The sequence below is a fragment of the Myodes glareolus genome, chromosome 8 (assembly GCF_982192425.1).
Source record: "Myodes glareolus chromosome 8, mMyoGla1.1, whole genome shotgun sequence".
Taxonomy (NCBI): Eukaryota; Metazoa; Chordata; class Mammalia; order Rodentia; family Cricetidae; genus Myodes; species Myodes glareolus.
The window spans coordinates 21,302,552-21,322,965 of NC_142033.1; the positions used below are offsets into that span (position 1 = coordinate 21,302,552).

Sequence of the window (20,414 nt, forward strand, 5' to 3'; positions counted from 1 at the left end):
TACCTTGCCCAATCTAGATGTAGTAGGGAGGGTCTTGGACTTTCCAGAAGATGGGGTGCATTGCCATCTCTTAGGAATGGGGGGGAAGGGGAAGGATGGAGGGAGTGAAAGGAGACTGGGGGGAGGGGAGGGAGTGGGAATTTGGATTGGTATTATTTTATTTAAAAAGTATTAAAAAAAAAGTTTAATGAAAAAAAGAATTTTTTATTATAAATCTATACCTGAAGGGAAATGCCTATTTTATAAATATTTTATTGCAACTATTCCCTAATAAGACCGACTTTTAATTAATAAAAAAGATGTTGGAAGTATAGAAGCCAATCACAAAATATCACCCATATTATAACACAATTTATATGATATCCTCAAAATAAGGGAACAATGACGAAAGAAAGTAGATAAGGAGTTGGCAAAGTCTGAATCAAGTGGAAAGGTTAAAATATAGCACATACATCTGGTATATTGAACTTCTCTAAACTTTATTACAGTGGTTGATCCATACTTCAGAGATTATGCTATGAACCTCTGGACTATAGATCTAAAATTGATGAGTTGTGTGATACATGATTAACACATCACATACATTCGCATGGGGAAAAGTCACTGAACTATGAAAGAAGAAAATATGCTTCAGCAGTGTTGCCTTTATTTCAGGATTTATATCAACCTATATTTTTTAATAGCTCATTTTGTTTTTCTTTGTCTTTCCTTTCTTTTCCTCTCTCTCTCTCTCTCTCTCTCTCTCTCTCTCTCTCTCTCTCTCTCTCTGTCTCAGTCTCTTTCTCTGTCTTTTTTTTTTTGAAACAGGGTTTCAGGTTTCTTTGTGTAGCCCTGGATGTCCTGGAACTCCTTTGTAGACCAGGTTGAGCTTGAACTCAGAAATCTGCCAGCCTCTGCTTCCCTAGTGCTGGGATTAAAGGCATGTGCCACCACTACCCAGCACAAGTTCATTTTCACTATTCTAAGAAAAATGTGTTAAAATCTCTAACAAATCAAAGACAAATTACTCATTGCAGGTCACTGAGAATCGGAAGTCATTTTACATGTTCACATCTGCCTTCTGGTTTTGCGCATGGCATCCAGAGACTATGACTATCTCATGTGCATTTACTTTGGTGGGTACAAATTATACTTTAACTAAGTATTACTCTTTCTATATCTATAAGAGTCGAGAAATCACCATTTGAAAGCAACTCTGAACTTAACCAAGATGTCTATGAAAATTACAGCAGCCCTGCTCCTGCTACAGCTAAGTAGCTTCTTTGGATCTGGGAGTGCTGGGAAGGTGCTGGTGTGGCCAATGGAATTCAGCCATTGGCTCAACCTAAGGATAATCCTAGAAGAGCTTGTGAAGAAGGGCCATGAAGTGACTGTTCTGAGACCTTCAGTTTACTTTTCTTATGACGTTGACAACACATCTGCTATTGAATTTGAAACATATCCTGCATCATTTTCCAGGACTGACATAGAGGAATTTTTCATAGAATCCTTCAATAAACACATTTATGCGCTGCCAAAGCAATCATTTTGGGGATACTTTGTAATGTTGCAAGAACTGTTTTTGTTCGAGTCCGAATTTTCTGAGCGTGTCTGCAAAGATGCAGTTTTAAACAAGGAACTTATGACAAAACTACATAATTCAAGCTTTGATGTCCTAGTAGCAGATCCATTCTTACCCTGTGGCGACCTGCTGGCTGAGATTCTCAAGATACCTCTGGTGTACAGTCTCCGATTCTTTCCTGGCTTCAAGTACGAAAAGTACAGTGGAGGACTGCCACTACCTGCTTCCTATGTGCCTGTTGCTTTGTCAGAATTGAGTGATCGAATGACATTCATGGAGAGGGTACAAAATCTAATCTATGTGCTTTCTTTTGACTTTTGGTTACAAATATTTAACGAGAAGAGGTGGAATCAGTTTTACAGTGAAGTCTTGGGTAAGTGCCATGCTCATCTGGGATTGTTGTATTCAAAATTTGCTGTGTCATTGAAGGTGAACTTTAAAGAACAGGATAGACAGTTGTCAGTAAGAATGTAAAAAACCTGTGAAATTATCTGCCTGAATCAAAACTGTATAAAAACCTATGTCCCAATTGTAAATTAGAATGCCTAGTCTATGACTTGCCAAGACACTTATGAATGGCACATATTCACCAAGTAATGCTTTGTGGACTTTCTAAGCAAGTACATAGGCATTTGCTGTTTTATCTCATCTTTTTAGGACAGTTTTACCTGAGTGGAATGTATCCTTATCGTCATAACCATCATTAATATCATTATTATCTATTTGTGCACGGGTTGGGGGACTGTGTATCAACGCACACATGTGGAATTTGAGGATGTCTTGGAGTCTATTCTCTTTACACGCTTACACATATTCTGAGGATGGAAGCATGCTTGACACCTTGCATAGCAACTGCTTTAACCCATTGGGCCATCTGGCTGACCCCTAAAATAATTGTTTTAAACTAATTCAATGTCCTCTTGAGCAACAGACATATAGATTGAGAACTAAGAGATATTTCTACCACATTTACCTATAGAGCATGGAGAACACATCACTTCTAAGATAATTAGTTTTGTTATTTAAAATTTGAATACTTTCTGACTGTACATCATGAGTTTATTCACAATTGTGACACAGCAATTTTATGTCTCAGACATAGCAAGTGTGTGAATGACAGATTTTAGAGAATCCAGGTTCAGTCACTGGGTGTCTAACATTCTTCTCTTTTAAACCTTTAATGGTGCCAGAAAATGCTCACCAGGTAAAGGCACATCCTTCCAAAAACCTGAAGTTCTTAAACCCATTCACAGGCATAAGGAATGAAAGGACAAAATGTCTTCCTACAGATGTCCTCTGGCCTGTGCACTCTACACACATACACACGTGCACGCCCGTACACATAAACACACACACACACACACACACACACACACACACATGCAATTAAGTAAATACCTTTTAAAATACTAATATGTTCACATTTGAACATGGAATTTATTAACTATAGAGTTTTAAATGGTTTCTTTTTTTAAAGGAAATATAGTAGGGAATAGATGTGTCGTTCCATAATCTATGACTTACCTTAGATTATTATTTGCAAACATAGGTATACATGCACTCAGCCATAATTTAAGAGTAGTACCAGGATAAGGGACATAGATGTAATCAAACTTCTCTTGGAAGTCAGTCAGGACAATTCAATGAGACTCTGTCTGAAACTGAAATTCTGAAACAGAATCCCAATAGATGTTTACACTGGGCATGTCAACACACATCTCTAATCCCAGCTGTGCAGGAAGAGGATCTGGAGCTCAGGGTCAACTTTGGCTACACAGTTGCTCCATCAAAATATGCATTCGAAACATACAAAACAGCACAAAATTCTCACTTCCCTAGAGAACCACACATCAAGGTTCCAGAAGCTAAAACACGGCAAATTAGCTCTAAGGGGGTGTATCCCTGAGTATAACAAATGGGATTCATAGACAAAATGGCATTAATTATATTTAAATGGCATATCTAGATATCTGGTGATCATGAATTTCAAAGGTGTGTTACATATGTGTTATCTTCTCCAAAATCACACACACACACACTATATCTCAGTCACACACTTATAAACAACAATGGTTACATTATCAAAGGTGCTTTCAGAAAACTACCTGCCATGTTCATCTCCACCTGACAATTTTGTCACCTTCACTTTTCTGATTCCTCTTCAGGAAGACCCACGACCCTCTCTGAGATCATGAGGAAGACAGATATATGGCTCATTCGAACCTATTGGGATTTGGAATTTCCTCACCCTGTCTTACCAAACTTTGAATACATTGGAGGACTCCACTGCAAACCTGCCAAGCCTCTGCCAAAGGTAAAATAAATCCCGGTTTGCTTTCTTCTCTTTTCCTTGCATATTTAGCAAAAGTGAATATCTTTCATTCCTTCAGAATGCTTGTGGCAAACTCAAAGTGTCACAGAAATTTAGATTTAAAAAAAAAAACAGCCAGTAGAAATGCTTGTATTATTCCATCACAAGAGTCTGGACTTTCTGAAGCCCTGTGTGCCCTCAGGGGACAGGGACAGAGTATTGCTCAACACAGAGACAACCTCAGTGATTCATGCAGAACATACAGATAAGTGACAGGGCCACCCCACAGGAAAGTGCTGAGTACACAGAGATATAAAGTGTGCACAGCCTCACCCAGAAACAGCAGAAATTCTACTCTGAAGACAGACTGTGAGCAAGTAACAATGTGTCAATGAGGAAAGGCCAAGTTGCCCAGCAGTAAAAGTGAAGAATAGAGAAAGCACAGTTTGTCCTAGTGAAGAAAACTCAGTATCTCTCTGGTCACATAAATCTTCCCTTAATTAGTGACTATAAATGAATTCTATAAGTTCACAGATTTGTTTAGCAATATTATTTTAATTAGGCAAAGATGTGTGAGACTTGTATATACTGTAGACTATTGCTTTAACTGTGTAAAGGTGTGTTACTTTTGCTGCATTTGTTTAATTATGTAAAGATGTGTTGTGTTTGTTCGACCTTCGCTGTCCTTAGCACCTGATCGGTCTAATAAAAAGCTGGGATGGCCAATAACTAGGCAGAGAACGGGTAGAGAGACAGGGAAGGCAGGCAGAGATTAATGGGAGGATAAAGCTAGGCTTTAAGAGGAGAAGAATGAGAGAAGAAGGAGTTAATAAGGAGCATGCATGGGGCCAGAAGCCAGGCAGCTGGAGGCCATCCAGACACAGCAACAGAAAGAAAACAAGAAAAAGTGAAAAATTCCCCAAGGCAAAGATAGATAACAAGACACAGCTTAATTTAAGTAAAATTCACCAGCCAGAACCGTGCTTAAGCTAGGCTGAGCATTCAAAATTAATAAGACTCTGTATCGTGATTTGGGAGCTGGTTGGTGACCCCAAAGAAAAAATCTAGTACAGAGATTCTAGCTTCACATTAAGGAAATGACAATACCAGTCAGAGACAAAGGAGAGAGGCGGAGTGAGGATCTAAAGGGTGTGCTGTGGCTGGGACTCAGTGGTGGAGAGCTGGCCCCACCTGTCCGTGCAGCAGAAAGGAAGGAAGAAGGAAGCACAGGCAGGAATGCTGTTTACTCCTCATAATTAGGAATAACATACATTGCATTGAAATCATAGGAAATAGTTTTCAGTCTATAATTTTCTAATGTTTTGATCCTTTAGGATGGGAATTATTCCTCCAAAGCACTTGCTTGCTCTCATTAGATACTAAAAATTTTCTGTGCATTTGAAAGAATAGATTTGACAAAAGGCATCAAGGATATAAAATGCAGGCCCCCTGGGTAGTTGGGGCTTAAAGGCACTGAAAACAAAGCCTATGAATCTACGTTAGGTCACGGGACAAAAATGACAAAAGGAAAGAGATAAGTATCAAAAATTGTCTTCAGATCTCATATACACAATAAATAAACAAAATGAAGCAATTATACTAATGAAAATCATTAAAATGTACATTTTAAAACATTTTGTGAAACCAGATGGTGGTGATCCATGCCTTTAGTATCGGCAATGGGGAGGCAGACGCAGGTGGATCTCTGTGAATTTGAGGCCGGCCTGGTCTACATATCGAGTTCCAAGACAGCTGAGGCTACAGAGAAGCCCTGTCTCTAAAAACAAAACAAACAACAGCAAAATATAACATGATTGTATAGGAAGTCACTCCATAGACCAGGCTGACCTCAAACTCATAGACATCCATCTGCCTCTGCCTGCCAAGTGCTGGGATTAAAGGTGTGTGCCACCATGCCTGGCATCATATTCATATGTATAAAATATTTCTGAAATAAAGATTAGAGAATGTAGTAAGTAGTTTAAATGTAAGCAGCTCCCATAAGCTCATAGGAAGTGTCACTACTGGGAGGTATCACTTTGTTGGAGCAGATGTAACCTTACTGGAGGAAGCTGTCACTGTGAAGGCAGGCTGTGAGGTCTCCGGTATGTCCAAGCCATGCCCAAGACCTCAGTTCACTTCCTATTGCCAGTGGATAAAGATATAGAATTCTCAGTCCTTCTCTACCACCAAGCCTACCTGCATGCCACCAAGCTTCCCACCATGATGATAATGGACTAATTAAGCCTCTAAACTTTAAGCCAGCAAATTAAATGTTTTCTTTTATAAGAATTACAATGGTCATGGTGTCTCTTCACAGCAATAGAAACCTTAGCTAAGACAGAGAACAATTAAAAGGAGAAATATTCTGTTTAGAAATGGTGAATTGTTCCCATTGTTGTATTAAAAGAAAAAGGAAAACAGTATCTTGAAAGCAAGTTCCAAAAATGAGCATGTACTTGAGGCAGGATTTCTAGGACAATTTTGACTATGCATTGGATTTTGTTGTAAAAAAGCTCACTGAATAAGGTCCAATTGTTCTTGTATGGAATCTGTAAGGCAAGAGCTAGGGGATCCCATGCTAGAATGACATTCAGACAATTCTTGACAAACATCCCAAAGGAAAAGTAAGGGACAGAGTCAGGGAATAGTTTCTTCCCAGAGTTAAGAGAGTGAACAAGCAAGACCTCAATCCAAGAAGGTCCTTTTTCATCAAAGAACCTACAACTATAATAAGATTCTGCCCATCCACTAAAACTGAGATATCTAGGAAACTGATCTCCTTTATCCCCCTGCATTCTAATTAAACTTTAAAGGGTTGGTAAGGTCATTAAAATACAAGACACATCCTCAATAGCATCAGTAGATGGTTCAGTTCACACTCTCTGAGGAGTGGATGGGGGTGGGACGGGTAGGTAGAGAGAATGGGAGGAGAGGAAGAGTGGGAACTGGGATTGGTATGTAAAATGAAAAAGGATAGTTTGTTTTCTTTTAAAAAAAATAAAAGAAATTTTTAAAAGTAAAGAAAAAAGAAAACTCATGTTGGACATTTATAAATCATTCTTTGATGACAAAAAAAATAAATAAAACAAAGTTTCAGTTCAATAACTATCAGTCAATCAGTCCTAAGTGAAAAACATGATTTCACAGATGATCATAAATAAATGGTCTAAAGTGAGAGCTTCAGGACACCAAAGAAGAATCTGTCCCTCTTTGTAGTACAGTACCATAACTATTATGGAAAGAAAGTTATTTAAGATGTTTAGGATCAGAAATTTCAAAGGAAGGACTATGCAGTAAGTAAAAAATACATGAAGGATAATCATGACAGCATTTTGGTAGTGTTAACTCAATAAGATTCTATTAGAACAGTGGTTCTCAACCTTCCTAGTGCTGAACCTCTTTAATACAGTTTCTCATGTTGTGATGAGCCCTAACCATAAAATCATTTCTGCTGCTACTTCATGATCATAATTTTGCTTCTGTTTATAAACCATAATATTAATAGTTTTGGAGACAGAGGTTTGTCAAAGGGGTCATAATCCACAGGTCAAGAACTACTGAATTTGAGTATAGCTTCTGAAATCTGAGTGCGCATGAAATCCCAAGATGAGCTGAGGAGCTATCATGTTGGTGTTTCTAGCTGCTGGGAGGGGAGAGAGAGCATCCACACTCTTTAATGATGTGATGCATGGTAGGTTGTCCATATACCAGGGCAGGCTCCACCCCCAAGACTAGATGGACACCACAAACTAGACACAGTGGGGAAAGATGAGAGAAAAAGGAAAATTTCTCAAGGTTTAGAGGAAAAGAATGGAACAGTAAAGGGAAGAATTGTTGGAAAAAGAGGTTTTTTGTTAAAATACATTGAATGAAATTCTCTAATAATAAATAGAATATTGCTAAAAATTTGAGTATGCAAGAAAACAATGAATGAACACAAAATTCAAAGATATGAAACAAGAGCCAAGTCCAGAACAAAATTGTTTTTGGGGTTTCTGTCCTGCCCAGTTCCCACAATCATTAAGTCCCAAAGAAATCATAAAGGTCTACTTTAGTTATAAACTGATTAGCTCATTAGCTCAGGCTTCTTATTAACCCTTATAACTTATATTAGCCCATTATTCTTATCTGTGTTGTCAAATGGCTCGGTACCTTTTTCAGTGAGGCAGTCACATCTTGCTGCTTCTGTGGTTGGATCAGGACTACAGAGGAATGGGCTTCCTCCTTCCCAGAATTCTCCTGTTCTCATTGACCCACCTCTACTTCAGGTCTGGTTGTCGCACCTAAACTTCCTGTATGGCTACTGGCCAATCAGCATTTATTTAAAATATGATTGACCGAATACAGGCCATTCTCCCACACAAAATGACCTGAGAAAAAACTGATATATTTTTCCCTTAGGGTTTCTATTGTGGTGAATAAAAACCATGACCATGGCTACCATTATAAAGGAAAATATTTAATTGGGACTTGCTTACAGTTCAGAGGTTTAGTCCATTCTCCTCAAGACAGGAAGTATGGCAGAATGCAGGAAGACATAGCACTGGAGAAAGAGTTGAGAGATCTACATCTGGCTGCAGGAAGAGAGAATGACACTGAGCCTGACTTGAGCAACTGAAACCTCAAAGCCCCACCCCCATTGACACACTTCCTCCAACAAGGACACAGATTCTCCAACAAGACCATACCTCCTAATAGTACCACTCACTGTGGGTCGGTAAGGGGCCTTTTTATTCAAACCACTATAGTCTGGCCAAAAAAATATTTATTTCAGAGGTGCACAATTGCTTTCTCTGCTTCTTAAAGGAAACATACAAGAATAAGCACTTTCTTGCCAACCAATACATATTTATAAATCCTATATATACATATACAGTTGCATATGTATATATAATAAAAGAGAGTAATATCAAATATGAAATATCTTTCCAAAAAGCTGACTAATCTCTACTAAAATACAGCCAATACTGAAAAGAAAATGGAATTTTCAATGAATTAAAAATAGATTTTGTGCACCACTCCTAAGTATTTACGTAACAGAAGTGATTGTTGGATCTCAAGAAGATAGCTGTGGAAGGGTAATTATAGATGAAGCAACAACCTAGGAATTAAATAATAGACTTTAGCTAACAACGACAGTATATCCATACAAAAACATATAGCTAAGCCTTAAAATCTAGGGCATGAGGACACATGACGTAACCTGTAAGAACTATGATGATATCATATCAAGTAAAATAATATGAAACTATCAAAGGAATCATCATTATACCTGGACTAGTCAAAATTATAAGAATATAAACATAAGTTACAGTAAATTAGGAAAAGGAAAAAAGAACTTTGGATTAAATTATTGCAAATTTGTTATTTAATATTATAATGAAAAAAAGATGGCTGTGTCTAAGGCTGTTTGAGCATGTACATATGTGTAATACAGAACTGAAACCTTCTAAAAGGCTACAGCTCTATATCTTATATGTGGATGTGAAGAGTTTTAAAACACCCACTACTCTAATCATGACTAATACTGCTCGGTTTCTTCCTGTGGATGTTGGTGTCAGTTTTAATGCAGGTTGTTTGGTGTTGCTGGTTTTTGTGATGGGTTGATATTTCACCAACAGGAAATAGAAGACTTTGTCCAGTCTTCTGGAGAACATGGTGTTGTGGTATTTTCCCTGGGGTCCATGGTGAGTAACCTAACAGAAGAAAGGACCAATGTGATTGCTGCAGGCCTTGCACAGATTCCACAGAAGGTGAGATACAGTGCTTCAGAGATTCATTCTCACTAAGATGGTCATATCCTATTCACGTGTGATTTCAGAAATTGCCTATGGGAAACTAAAGGTGTCATGCTAGCTATAGCTCATGCCTGAAGTCACCCGTGACACAGAAATACGGGACAAATGCTAAATAATATGTGCTGTAAGATACATTTTGGGGTGAATTCTGTCATGGTTCAGCCACAAAAAAAATCATATATTCCACGGTAGAGGTGTATGGATTAGAAATGTTAGGTACGAAGGACAGAGATACAAAGGAAATACAGAAATACAGGATAGTATTGAGAGGACAATTCAGTGAATACTGAATACTAAATTTGCCAAATTTTACTTTTTATAAGCTTTATACCCCAATAAAAAAAGGAAAAAGGCAAAAGATTACTTTAACATGACACAAAAGACAACCAGAACACTTACTAGCTTCAATACATGAGACATCAAGTCATTATTTTCTGAGTAAAGCATCTGGTGCTTTGGGCAGGATGTGCAATGAATATACCCTACTCCAAGTATCTTTGGCAACCACCCCGATGTCAAACCTCCTGTGTAAAAATGAAGGAGCAGGTATAGGCTTGAATTCTTTGACCGTGGTCAGGGTGGAACGAATCCACCTTTGTGGGCCATCTTAAGACTTAAATCACCAAGTAACCACACCCTAGGTCAGGGTATGTAGCCACACCTGTTTTCAACTACTTTGAAAGAACAAAAATAAGCTCAAACTGTTTGGCTTCCAGTCAAGGAGGAACAGGCTCACATCTGTGCCTCCTGCCAAGTATGCAGTGTTTTTGAATAATAGGTTTGATCTTAATATTGTGCTCAGAAAGAAAACCACTTAACAAGTGCTGGTGGACTCGGTATTAGGAAGGTATTATAGGCAGAAACACAGAATTTGCCTTCATACTTCTTCCATTTCCTTGGAAAAAAACTGGGAACTCTGCACACACCACAATGTAATCGGACTACTATTAAATTTTAACCAGTAAGTGCACTGGACTGGTAGCAATAAGCAGAAAATTGGAAGTGGTAGGAGAGGAGAGGAGGAACATTCTTGAAGAGCATGTGTTGCTCACCCAGAGGACCTAATCTTACTTCTAAGGCCCTGTGTCTGGCAGCTCACAACTTCCTATAACTGCATCCCATGGGATCCAAAGCACTCTTCTGCCTCAGATGACGTCCATAGGCACTTACCATGTATATGAACTAGTAGACATGCCCAGTCGCTCCTATACACACAGGCAGTCGTGCAGATGCAGACACACAAACTTACACATAAATAAAAATAATTCCTTATTTCTGCTATTCTGAATTCACTTTTCTGTTTTCGTATATATGCATATATACATACATATATATATATATATATATATATATATATATCAGTAGTTCTCAACCTTCCTAGTGGTTTAATACAATTGCTTATGTTATGGTGACCCTTAACCATAAAATTATATTTGCTGCTTCTCCATAACTGTAATTTTGCTACTGTTATGAATTGTAAAGTAAATATGTGACATTCCTGACGATCTTAGGCAACCTCTGTGAAAGGGTCATTCGATCCCCAAAGGGGTCAAAATCCACATGTTGAAAACCATTTGTTTAGATGATTGCTACTTTCCTAAAAACAGGGAGAAAGACAGAGTATGGATCCAGATAGGAGGGGGGATGACAATCTGGGGAAAGTTTGGAGGAGAAGAAACTATAAACAGAATATAGTATATGAAAAAAAACTCTTTTAATTAAATAAAAACATATAACATAAATTTTAAAACTGGAATGGGTGTTGCATCATATTCCTTTGTAATCTCAATAAAATATGATCAACCACATTTTTATTTAAATAACATTTTTTCATGTATTTTACAAGCCCACTGCAGTTTCCATCATCCACATTTCAAAATGGGCCTATGCATGGTACTGCTTGCTCTGCTATTCAAAAAAATAAAAAAGGAAGAAAGAAAGAAAGAAAGAAAGAAAGAAAGAAAGAAAGAAAGAAAGAAAGAAAGAAAGAAAGAACAAGGAAGGACAGGATTTACCAACCTCAATTCCAACTGGGGTCTGCGCCTATGAATTCTGAAATAAGGGGTAACTGGGGAACTTGCTCTTGAAGTGACCATATGCCACAACACCAGGTTCTAATCTAATAAAATATGGATGATAAAAGTGATTATACATGAACTAAATCAAATACCAAGAACAAATACTTACAGTGAAATTGGAAAACAAAATTTATGAATATATGCTGAAAAAAACAAAACCTGGTATATATTTGTAATTTTGATGGATTGTTGAACTGGAATTACATTCACACTGTTCTTAACTCCTGCTTAATATTACTGAGCCTAATTTTACCTAAGCTGCTGTTGACTTAACGTTAAGGTGCCAGGCTGAATCTCAGATAAGCATGAGACTAACTGCAGGACAGTGAAGAGAACTTGCAACCTTGCTGTAGTAGTTCTTCACGGTGCCCATCATCCATCCTCACTGCCTGGCCCTTAGGGACTGACGTTTATCTCCACTGATTCTTAATATCTCCAGAATTCTAGCAGGAGAAACTTGACACTTGATTAAGGTAATAAGAGGCAAGCTTCATCTTAACAGGTTCTTTGGCGATTTGTAGGCAAGAAGCCAGACACCTTGGGCTCCAACACACGGTTGTACAAATGGATCCCCCAAAATGACCTTCTCGGTAAGCATCAGGATACACCTGAGATATAGTAATGGTTCCTCAGGAGAGGAGATGTCAACATTAATGCATTTATGACAACTGTGATCTAGTCCTGGAGAAAAGATAAAGAACTGATGTGAATATGTTGGACAGTAACATTTGAGATAGGAAGATCCAGTTATACCTCACTGTAATTACTTTTCAGATATATCAAGTCACTTCTTTTCCTCCATTTCTTATTTCTTCAACTTAGCATCTTCCTGTTCCCCTGCTGTAGGGCAATTTTTAATGTCAGTGAGAATGGTATTCTTTCATTAATAACTCTTCATTTACTCTGCTCCCCGAAGACTCCACAACATGAAATGGTCCTACACACGGTGAAGTATTTACTTCCCTCAGTCTGATTCCATCAAAATGAACACCCAACCCCTACTCTGTGGAGCCAACCTGTCCAGAGCATTGACTTCTCTGTTACTTTAGGAGAACATTCTCTCCTGAACCACTGACTGTGCTGGCACAAGCTGTTTGCTCCACTTGGTTTGAGCTCTGCCGTTTTGGTCCATTACACAAAATCTTTCTATTTTTCACACTCTGCCTCCTCTCTGTGACTCTCACTGAATCGCTATGGACTTGTGCTCCTTGTGCTAAGACATGAGAGGAATTCAGTACAGTCCTATGGTTATGATAATGTTGTGCAGAGAATTTTTGCCTTTTCTGTGCCTTTTTCCCTGACTCATTTTCTTTCTTGAGTTATGATTAATACTTTTCCATAATTTCTCTACTTGCTAGGTCATCCTAAAACCAGAGCTTTTATAACTCATGGTGGCACCAACGGCATCTACGAGGCCATCTACCACGGGATCCCTGTGGTGGGCATTCCTTTGTTTGAAGACCAATTTGACAATATTGTTCACATGAAGATCAAAGGAGCAGGGGTTCGACTGGACTTTCACACAATGTCCAGCACAGATTTGCTCCATGCAGTGAAGACAGTCACTAATGACCCTTCGTGAGTACACTGATTTTTTAATTCATAGTGTTCAAGATAAATTTCCTCAACAACAACTGTGGATTTCATCTAATATTTATTCTAGTTTTAAAGAAAAATCTGTTAGCCACTGTTGAATGAGCTTTTATTGTAAACCAAGACTCAAGCTACCCCCATAGACTTACTGTACAAGAACTTAGTTTACAAGACTTTGGCACTGGGACCCTTTTTCTCTTGCTAAATGAAAGACACAAATGCCTCAAAGATGATCAAATCAACAAACAGCATATTGAATCTGAAAGATGGAAAATGTATCAATTCAATGCCTTCAGTTTCCAAAACTCTTATTGTTAAATAATCCACATTTATTCAAGAGTAGCTAATTATACATACATACATACATACATACATAAAATATATAAAGCATAATCACGATACTCACATTTCCATCACCTTAAACTCTTAGTATCTCATTTGTTCAATGTTCCCCTTTTACTTCTTATCAAATTTGAATATTGTAACTCACAGTCACTGCCTCTGCTATAGTGCACTATCCTGTTATTCAGTAGTAAGATGTATCTGTTAGCTGACCTCTCTCTAGCCCCATTCCCTCCCTCACTTCCCAGACTGCAGTTACCCCTGCTCTATTCTCTACTTCTATGAAGTCAGCTCTAGTATTTTCCACATAATGGTAAGAACATGCAGTGTTTTCTCTTAGGATCTGGTTTACATGACTTAATAAAACATCCTCCAATTGCATCTTGTAACTGTAAATGTCTTCTTTGTAATTACTGAATAATATGTATCTTTGTTATTGTATAATATAAAACATATTCAGTATTTTCATATCACTTTTTAAGCCATCACCCCACAATGGGCACCTCAGTCAATTCACTTAGCTATTATGACTAGTGCTGCAAAAGCCATGGACATGCAGGTCTATTTGATAGATTATTTACTATTTCTTTAAATAGACTCCTAGTAGTGGGAAAGTTAAAACCTGGGGTATTTTTCTTTTCAGTATATTTAGAAAATCTGTGGATTTTTTCAAATATCCAAACCATATTACACTAACCAATCTCAGTAAGATTTCTGCTTTCTAACATGAACATGTGGGTGATTGGGTAAAGGTTCTTTAAAGCAGCTCGAGCCGCATGAGTTCTGTCTCTGGAATTCATGTTGTGGAGGAAGTGAACTGACTCCTGTAAGTTGTCCTCTCACCTCCACACATGTATTGTGAAAATGCATGCAAATATAGGCACACACGTACCACATACAAATGTGTTTTTTAAAAGAATCAGACTTTCTCTGAATGCCTGGCAGGCAATATATGGGTATTGTGTTTGTGTTGAATTCAGGCTGTTGGATATTCCAGGCAGGCTATCAATGAGCTACATCCTCAATATTTATATCATCTTTTGAAAAACATGTATCTTTCTCATCATTGATCAGTTTTTAATAAGTAATAAGGATTTTTTGGTGAGATTTTAAAGAATTTCATGGCATAACCAGTCCTCAAAAATATCAATATGTTTATTCTGCATTCAACTATAACACTTACAGTGGTTGGAATGACTTAATAACATTTAATGTCCTGAAAAGATTTAGTTCTCAAAATTATTTTCCATTACATTTTTGAAAAGTACTTCTCAGAGAATACCAATTTGCAGTCTAACTTTCAAACATGCCCATACCTCTTCTTCTGCTCTTGTATGACTACATTCAATCTCATTATGCTTTCTCAAATCTTTCACAGGCCTGATGCTCTTCAGTAAATAATTAACATTCAGTGTTGATGTTTTTGTGCTTCTCCTTTACATCTGTCTTCAGCTTTAAGGAGAACGCCATGCGGCTATCAAGAATCCACCACGAACAGCCAGTGAAGCCCCTGAACAGAGCCGTCTTCTGGATTGAGTACGTCATGCGCCACAAAGGGGCCAAGCACCTTCGTGTGGCAGCCCATGACCTTACCTGGTTCCAGTACCACTCTCTGGACGTGCTTGGATTCCTGCTTGCCTGTGTGGTAACTGTGATGTTCATCATCACAAAGTGTTGCCTCTTTTGTTGCCAGAGATTTGCAAAATCTGGAAAGAAAAAGAAAAGGGAGTAGCTGAAGTGGGGAGGACTGACACACGGGCCTCCTCCAGTGTATCACAGCAAGGGAGGCTGTGAGGGGAGCTCCTTCCTCCTGTGACAAGGCCACTTCTCTCTCTTAGGCTCATCAATTCAGAACATTATTTACAAAGTTTTAAGGATTGACCATATGCTCGAAATATTTTTGGTCACAGTGCAAGAAACTAGGAAAAAGTAACAATCAAACTATATTACTGTCTTTAAAAAGATACTTCTGTGGTGCTGAAGAGATAAGAACGTCTCCATGCTTATGAGCACTTTTTGTTCTTGGAGAATATCTGAGTTTTACCTCCAACACCGACAGACTGCTAACAGTCATGAGTAACTCCAAAGTATCTCATGCCCTCTTCTGACTCCCTCAGACACTACATGCACACATACATGCCGGCAAACACATTCATGCACATAAATAAAAATAAATCTTTAAAAAATGGCTGTAAGTTATATGTTCTCCCCCATTATTTTCCAGGCTTAATTCCAGATCATAAGTAAATGATGGCCATAGGTCCTTCAAAAATCCACACATAATGTCTATATTGTTTTGACAATACTCCACATATGTTAGCTTCACAGTTGCAGAACTGTGTAGTTTTGTGGGGTTTTTTGTTTTGTTTTACTTTTCCCAAACAAGATGTCCAAAGACTTACACTTTGTGGTGGCTCGAATGAAATGACCCCAATTTGCTCCTAGGGACTGGTATTATTTGAAAGGTTTAGAATTTGTGTCTTTGTTAGAGTCGGTATGGATTTGTTGCAGGAAATGTGTCACTGAGGGTGAGCTTCGAGATTTCAGAAACTCAAGTCAAGTCTGGTGCCGCACTTGTTCTTCCTCCTGCCTAACAATCCAGATGTAGAACTCTCAGCTCCTACTCCAGCACCTCATCTGCTTAAGCACCACCGTGCTTCCCACCATGACTATACCCCCGATAACACAAGGGCTGCTTCTCCCAGGGTAACAAGTACCCTGAAAGTGGACCCACACCTCTACTACTGTTCCTAGGTCCAACACCCCTGTCTCATCCCTGGCTCTGTATCAGGAAACCTGCTGTGGTCTCCCTTTCCTCTCTGACCTCATCTCCAAGGAATCACAAAAACCTTCTTCAACCTTCCTACCCCCAACTCATCCCCGTACCTCAGCCTCCAACACCAGAAACCATTCTCTGTGACCAGATCAGCTTAGAAGACCAGGAAGACAGGCAACACACAATCATTCCACTCTCCAAATTTCAGAGAAGAGACAGACACCAAGGAGCAAACCCTTCCCCAAACAGAGACAAATCCAGAAATCAGCACATAGACCTGTAATCATCCAAAACCCATGAGCTTAGCAGCCAACATAAAAACACAATCAATAGCAGCCTAAACAATATGTCCCAACTAGAGCCCGGCTATCATCCCGTATCAGGTCATGAATATTCCAACATAGCTGAAGCACAGGAAAAGGATCTTAAAACCAACAAAATGAAGATAATAGATGTCCTCAAAAAGGAAATAAATAGGTCCCTTCACAAAATCCAGAAAACAATAAAAAGTTGCATAAAAGGAAACTAATAAAGTCCTAAAATGGAAATAAAATCAATACAGAAAACACAAATGAAAACAATTCTAAAACCAAAAGAAGAAGCTACAGAGTCAAATTCCACCCACAGAATATAAGAGACAAAATAAAGAGTCTGAAGTATTGAAAATACGATCAGAAGAAATGGATACATTGGTCAAAGAAAATGTTAAATCTAAAAAAAAAAAAATCTGACACAAAACATCCAGGAAATTTTGGACACTATGAAGAGACAAAACCTAAAATAGGAATAAAAAGATCAGACACCCAACTCAAAATCCCAGAAAATATTTTCAACAAAATCATAGAAGAAAAATTTTCTTTTTTTTCTCTGGTAGGAATATTTATTAAGAGATAATTCCTTACACATATGTACAAAGCCATGTGATGAATTCCATAGTTGTCTTAGCATTGTATGTAGTTGCAAAAGTATTTGGAAATAGATACAAATAAAACATTGAAATATATTATAGTACATACAAATTTAAGCTAGCTGTTAAAATGTGTAGTATATATTTATGAATAATAAACAAGATACATAAAATGTTAACAGTGGGATATGCAAGAATATACATATAATGTATGAACTATGTTGAAACTTCTGTACTGTATACACATACTAATTATCACATAAGCAAGTTTTAAAGTAAACATTATATGAGAATTTTTTTCAGTTTTTTTTATTAATTTATAAAAATTTCCACTTCCGCCCCTCCTCCCACTACCCTCCCACTCCCCTCACTCCCTCTTCTCCCTCTCAAGTCCTAAGAGCAGTCAGGGTTTCCTGCCCTGTGGGAAATTCAAGTTCCTCTCCCCTCCCTCCAGGTCTAGGAAGCTGAGCATCCAAACAGACTAGGAAGAAAAATTTTCTAACCTTAAGAAGCTCAGTCACACTACAAGAAGAAAACAGAACAACAAATTGACTGGACCAGAAAAGAAAATTCCCTCTCCACATAATTATCAAAACACTAAACTACAGAACAAAGAATATTAAAAGCTGCAAGGGGAAAAGGCCAAGTAACATATAAAGGGAGACTTACTAGAATTACACCTGATTTCTCAAAAGAGAATCTAAAAGCCAGAAGAGCCTACACAGATCTGCTGCAGATTCTAACAGACCACAGAAACCAGCCCTGATTACGATATCCAACAAAACGTTCATTCATTATAGGTGGAGAAAATAAGACATTCCATGATAAAGTCAAATTTAAGCAACTTCTATCTACAAATCTAATCCTACAGAAGATGCTAGAATGAAACCTCCAACCTAAGGATGTTAACTACACCTATGAAAACATAGGAAATAAACTCACAGTATAAAAATCAAAAGAAGGGCAGCACACAAACACCACCAAAAATAAGAACAACAATAAAAACAAAATAACGTGATAAAGGCCTTGGAGAGAGCAGGGATACAAGGAACATACCTAAACATAATAAAGCCAATATACAGCAAGCCAACATCAAACTAAAAGTGAGAAACTCTCAGCAAATCCATTAAAATCAGGAACAAGACAAGGTTGTCCACTCTTTCCATATCTATTCAATGTAGTCCTTGAGGTCCTAGCTAGAGCAATAAGACAACGAATCGGGGAAAAAAGTCAAACTCTCACTGTTTGCTTATGATAGTTTATATAACTGATCCCAAAAATTCTATCAAGAAACTTCTACAACTTATAAACACTTTCAGTAAAGTAGCAGGACACAAGATTAACTAAAAAAAAAAATCAGTAGCCCTCCTGTACACAGATGATAAAAGAGCTGAGAAAGAAATCAGAGAAACACCACCCTTCACAGTAGCCACAAATAGCTTAAAATATCTCGGAGTAACTCTAACCAAACAAGTGAAAGACTTGTATGACAAGAACTTTAAATCTTTGAAGAAAGAAAGTGAAGAAGACACCAGGAAGTGGAAAGATCTCCCATGCTCTTGGGTAGGCAGAATTAACATAGTAAAAAATAGTAATCTTACCTAAAGCGATCTACAGATTCAATACAATGCCCATCAAAATCCAAGCAAAATTCTTCAAAGACCTTGAAAGAATGGTATGCAACTTTACATGGAAAAGCAAAAAACCCAGGATAGCCAAACAATCCGGTACAATAATAGAACTTCTGGGGGCATCACAATCCCTGACTTCAAACTCTACTACAGAGCTATAGTACTGAAAACAGCCTGGTATTGGCATAAGAATAGGCAGGAGGATCAACAGAACCGAAGAGAAGACCCAGATATTACACACCTTTGAACACCTGATTTTTGACAAAAAAGCAAAAAATATCAAATGGAAAAAAAAGCATATTTAACAAATGATGCTGGCCTAACTGGATCTCAACATACAGAAGAATGAAAATAGACCCATATCTATCACCATGCACAAAACTCAAGTCCAAATGGATTAAAGACCTCAATATAAATCCAGACACACTGAATCTTCTAGAAGAGAAAGTGGGAAGTACATTGGAACACATTGGCACAGGAGACCATTTTCTAAATATAACCCCAGCAAGCAGCACAGACACAGAGAGAAAAAACTAATAAATGGGACCTCCTGAAACTGAAAAGCTTCTGTAAAGCAAAGGACATGGACAACAAGACAAAACAACAGCCTACAGAATGGGAAAAGATCTTCACTAACCCCACATCAGATAGAATGGGACCAAATCAGTAGCCTGTGCATTCCAACCTCCCCACTCATACACCAAACAGCAGAGACAAATTTGACAAGACACAACATAGCGGTATTTCATATGTACAAATTACTTAAAATCCATTTCAGTTCTTGTATAAGCTGTAACATATTGCATAATTTGTGTTTATATTTTTCAGATAAAATTAGAAGATTGGATGATTTTTTTAATTAAAATATTACTTCTCTCCCATTTTCTTCTTCCATCCTTTCCTATTTACCCCCAACTCACCAACTCTGAAAATCATGGCCACTTTTGTCTTATAGTTACACATGCATACATACACACACACTTAGACTCTGCTCAGTCTTTTTAGTGTTATTTGAATATATGTGATTTCAGGCCATTGGATAACCAATTGGAAGGTTTATCACTAAGACAATTATTTTTCCCTCTCTCAGCATTCCTTACTTGCAGTCTTTGTCTATGGGCAAACCTCTGTGAGGTTTCTGACTTTCAATGTCATTAATATGTCTAATGGTGTTATATTTGATCAGGTCTTATTTTCACAGCCATATTAAGGTGTCATGAGTGAAGCTTCCCTGTCATTTCTAGGAGACAGCCTCGTGGCACCTTTCCCGGTCCTCTGGCTCTTGAGTAATATTTATCATATCTTTAAAACCCCAGTGAGGGTTTTGTGGACTTAAATTTTTTTTTAAACAAAGGCACTTTTATTTATGAAAGGGATGCTATGTTTGTAAAAACTTTCAAAAGCTATTCTCCCT

The 20,414-nt window shown here is 37.8% G+C and overlaps 1 protein-coding gene across 1 annotated transcript; it reads left to right on the forward strand.

The window, feature by feature from the left end:
- Positions 1-1,180: 1,180 nt before the first annotated feature.
- Positions 1,181-15,881, forward strand: LOC146893807 (UDP-glucuronosyltransferase 2B31-like). The gene is made up of 6 exons (XM_087908930.1): positions 1,181-1,938; positions 3,731-3,875; positions 9,497-9,628; positions 12,254-12,341; positions 13,110-13,329; positions 15,139-15,881. Exons 1-6 carry the CDS (start codon positions 1,211-1,213, stop codon positions 15,416-15,418), a joined length of 1,593 nt encoding a protein of 530 aa, XP_087765056.1. The 5' UTR covers positions 1,181-1,210; the 3' UTR covers positions 15,419-15,881.
- Positions 15,882-20,414: the final 4,533 nt, after the last annotated feature.

Bases quoted from the DNA above. Each gene is read 5' to 3' on its own strand.
- LOC146893807 (XM_087908930.1), top strand. From the start codon at position 1,211: ATGTCTATGAAAATTACAGCAGCCCTGCTCCTGCTACAGCTAAGTAGC. The intron at 3,876-9,496 runs GTAAAATAAATC...TTTCACCAACAG, and splicing joins CTGCCAAGCCTCTGCCAAAG to GAAATAGAAGACTTTGTCCA. The intron at 13,330-15,138 runs GTGAGTACACTG...ATCTGTCTTCAG, and splicing joins ACAGTCACTAATGACCCTTC to CTTTAAGGAGAACGCCATGC.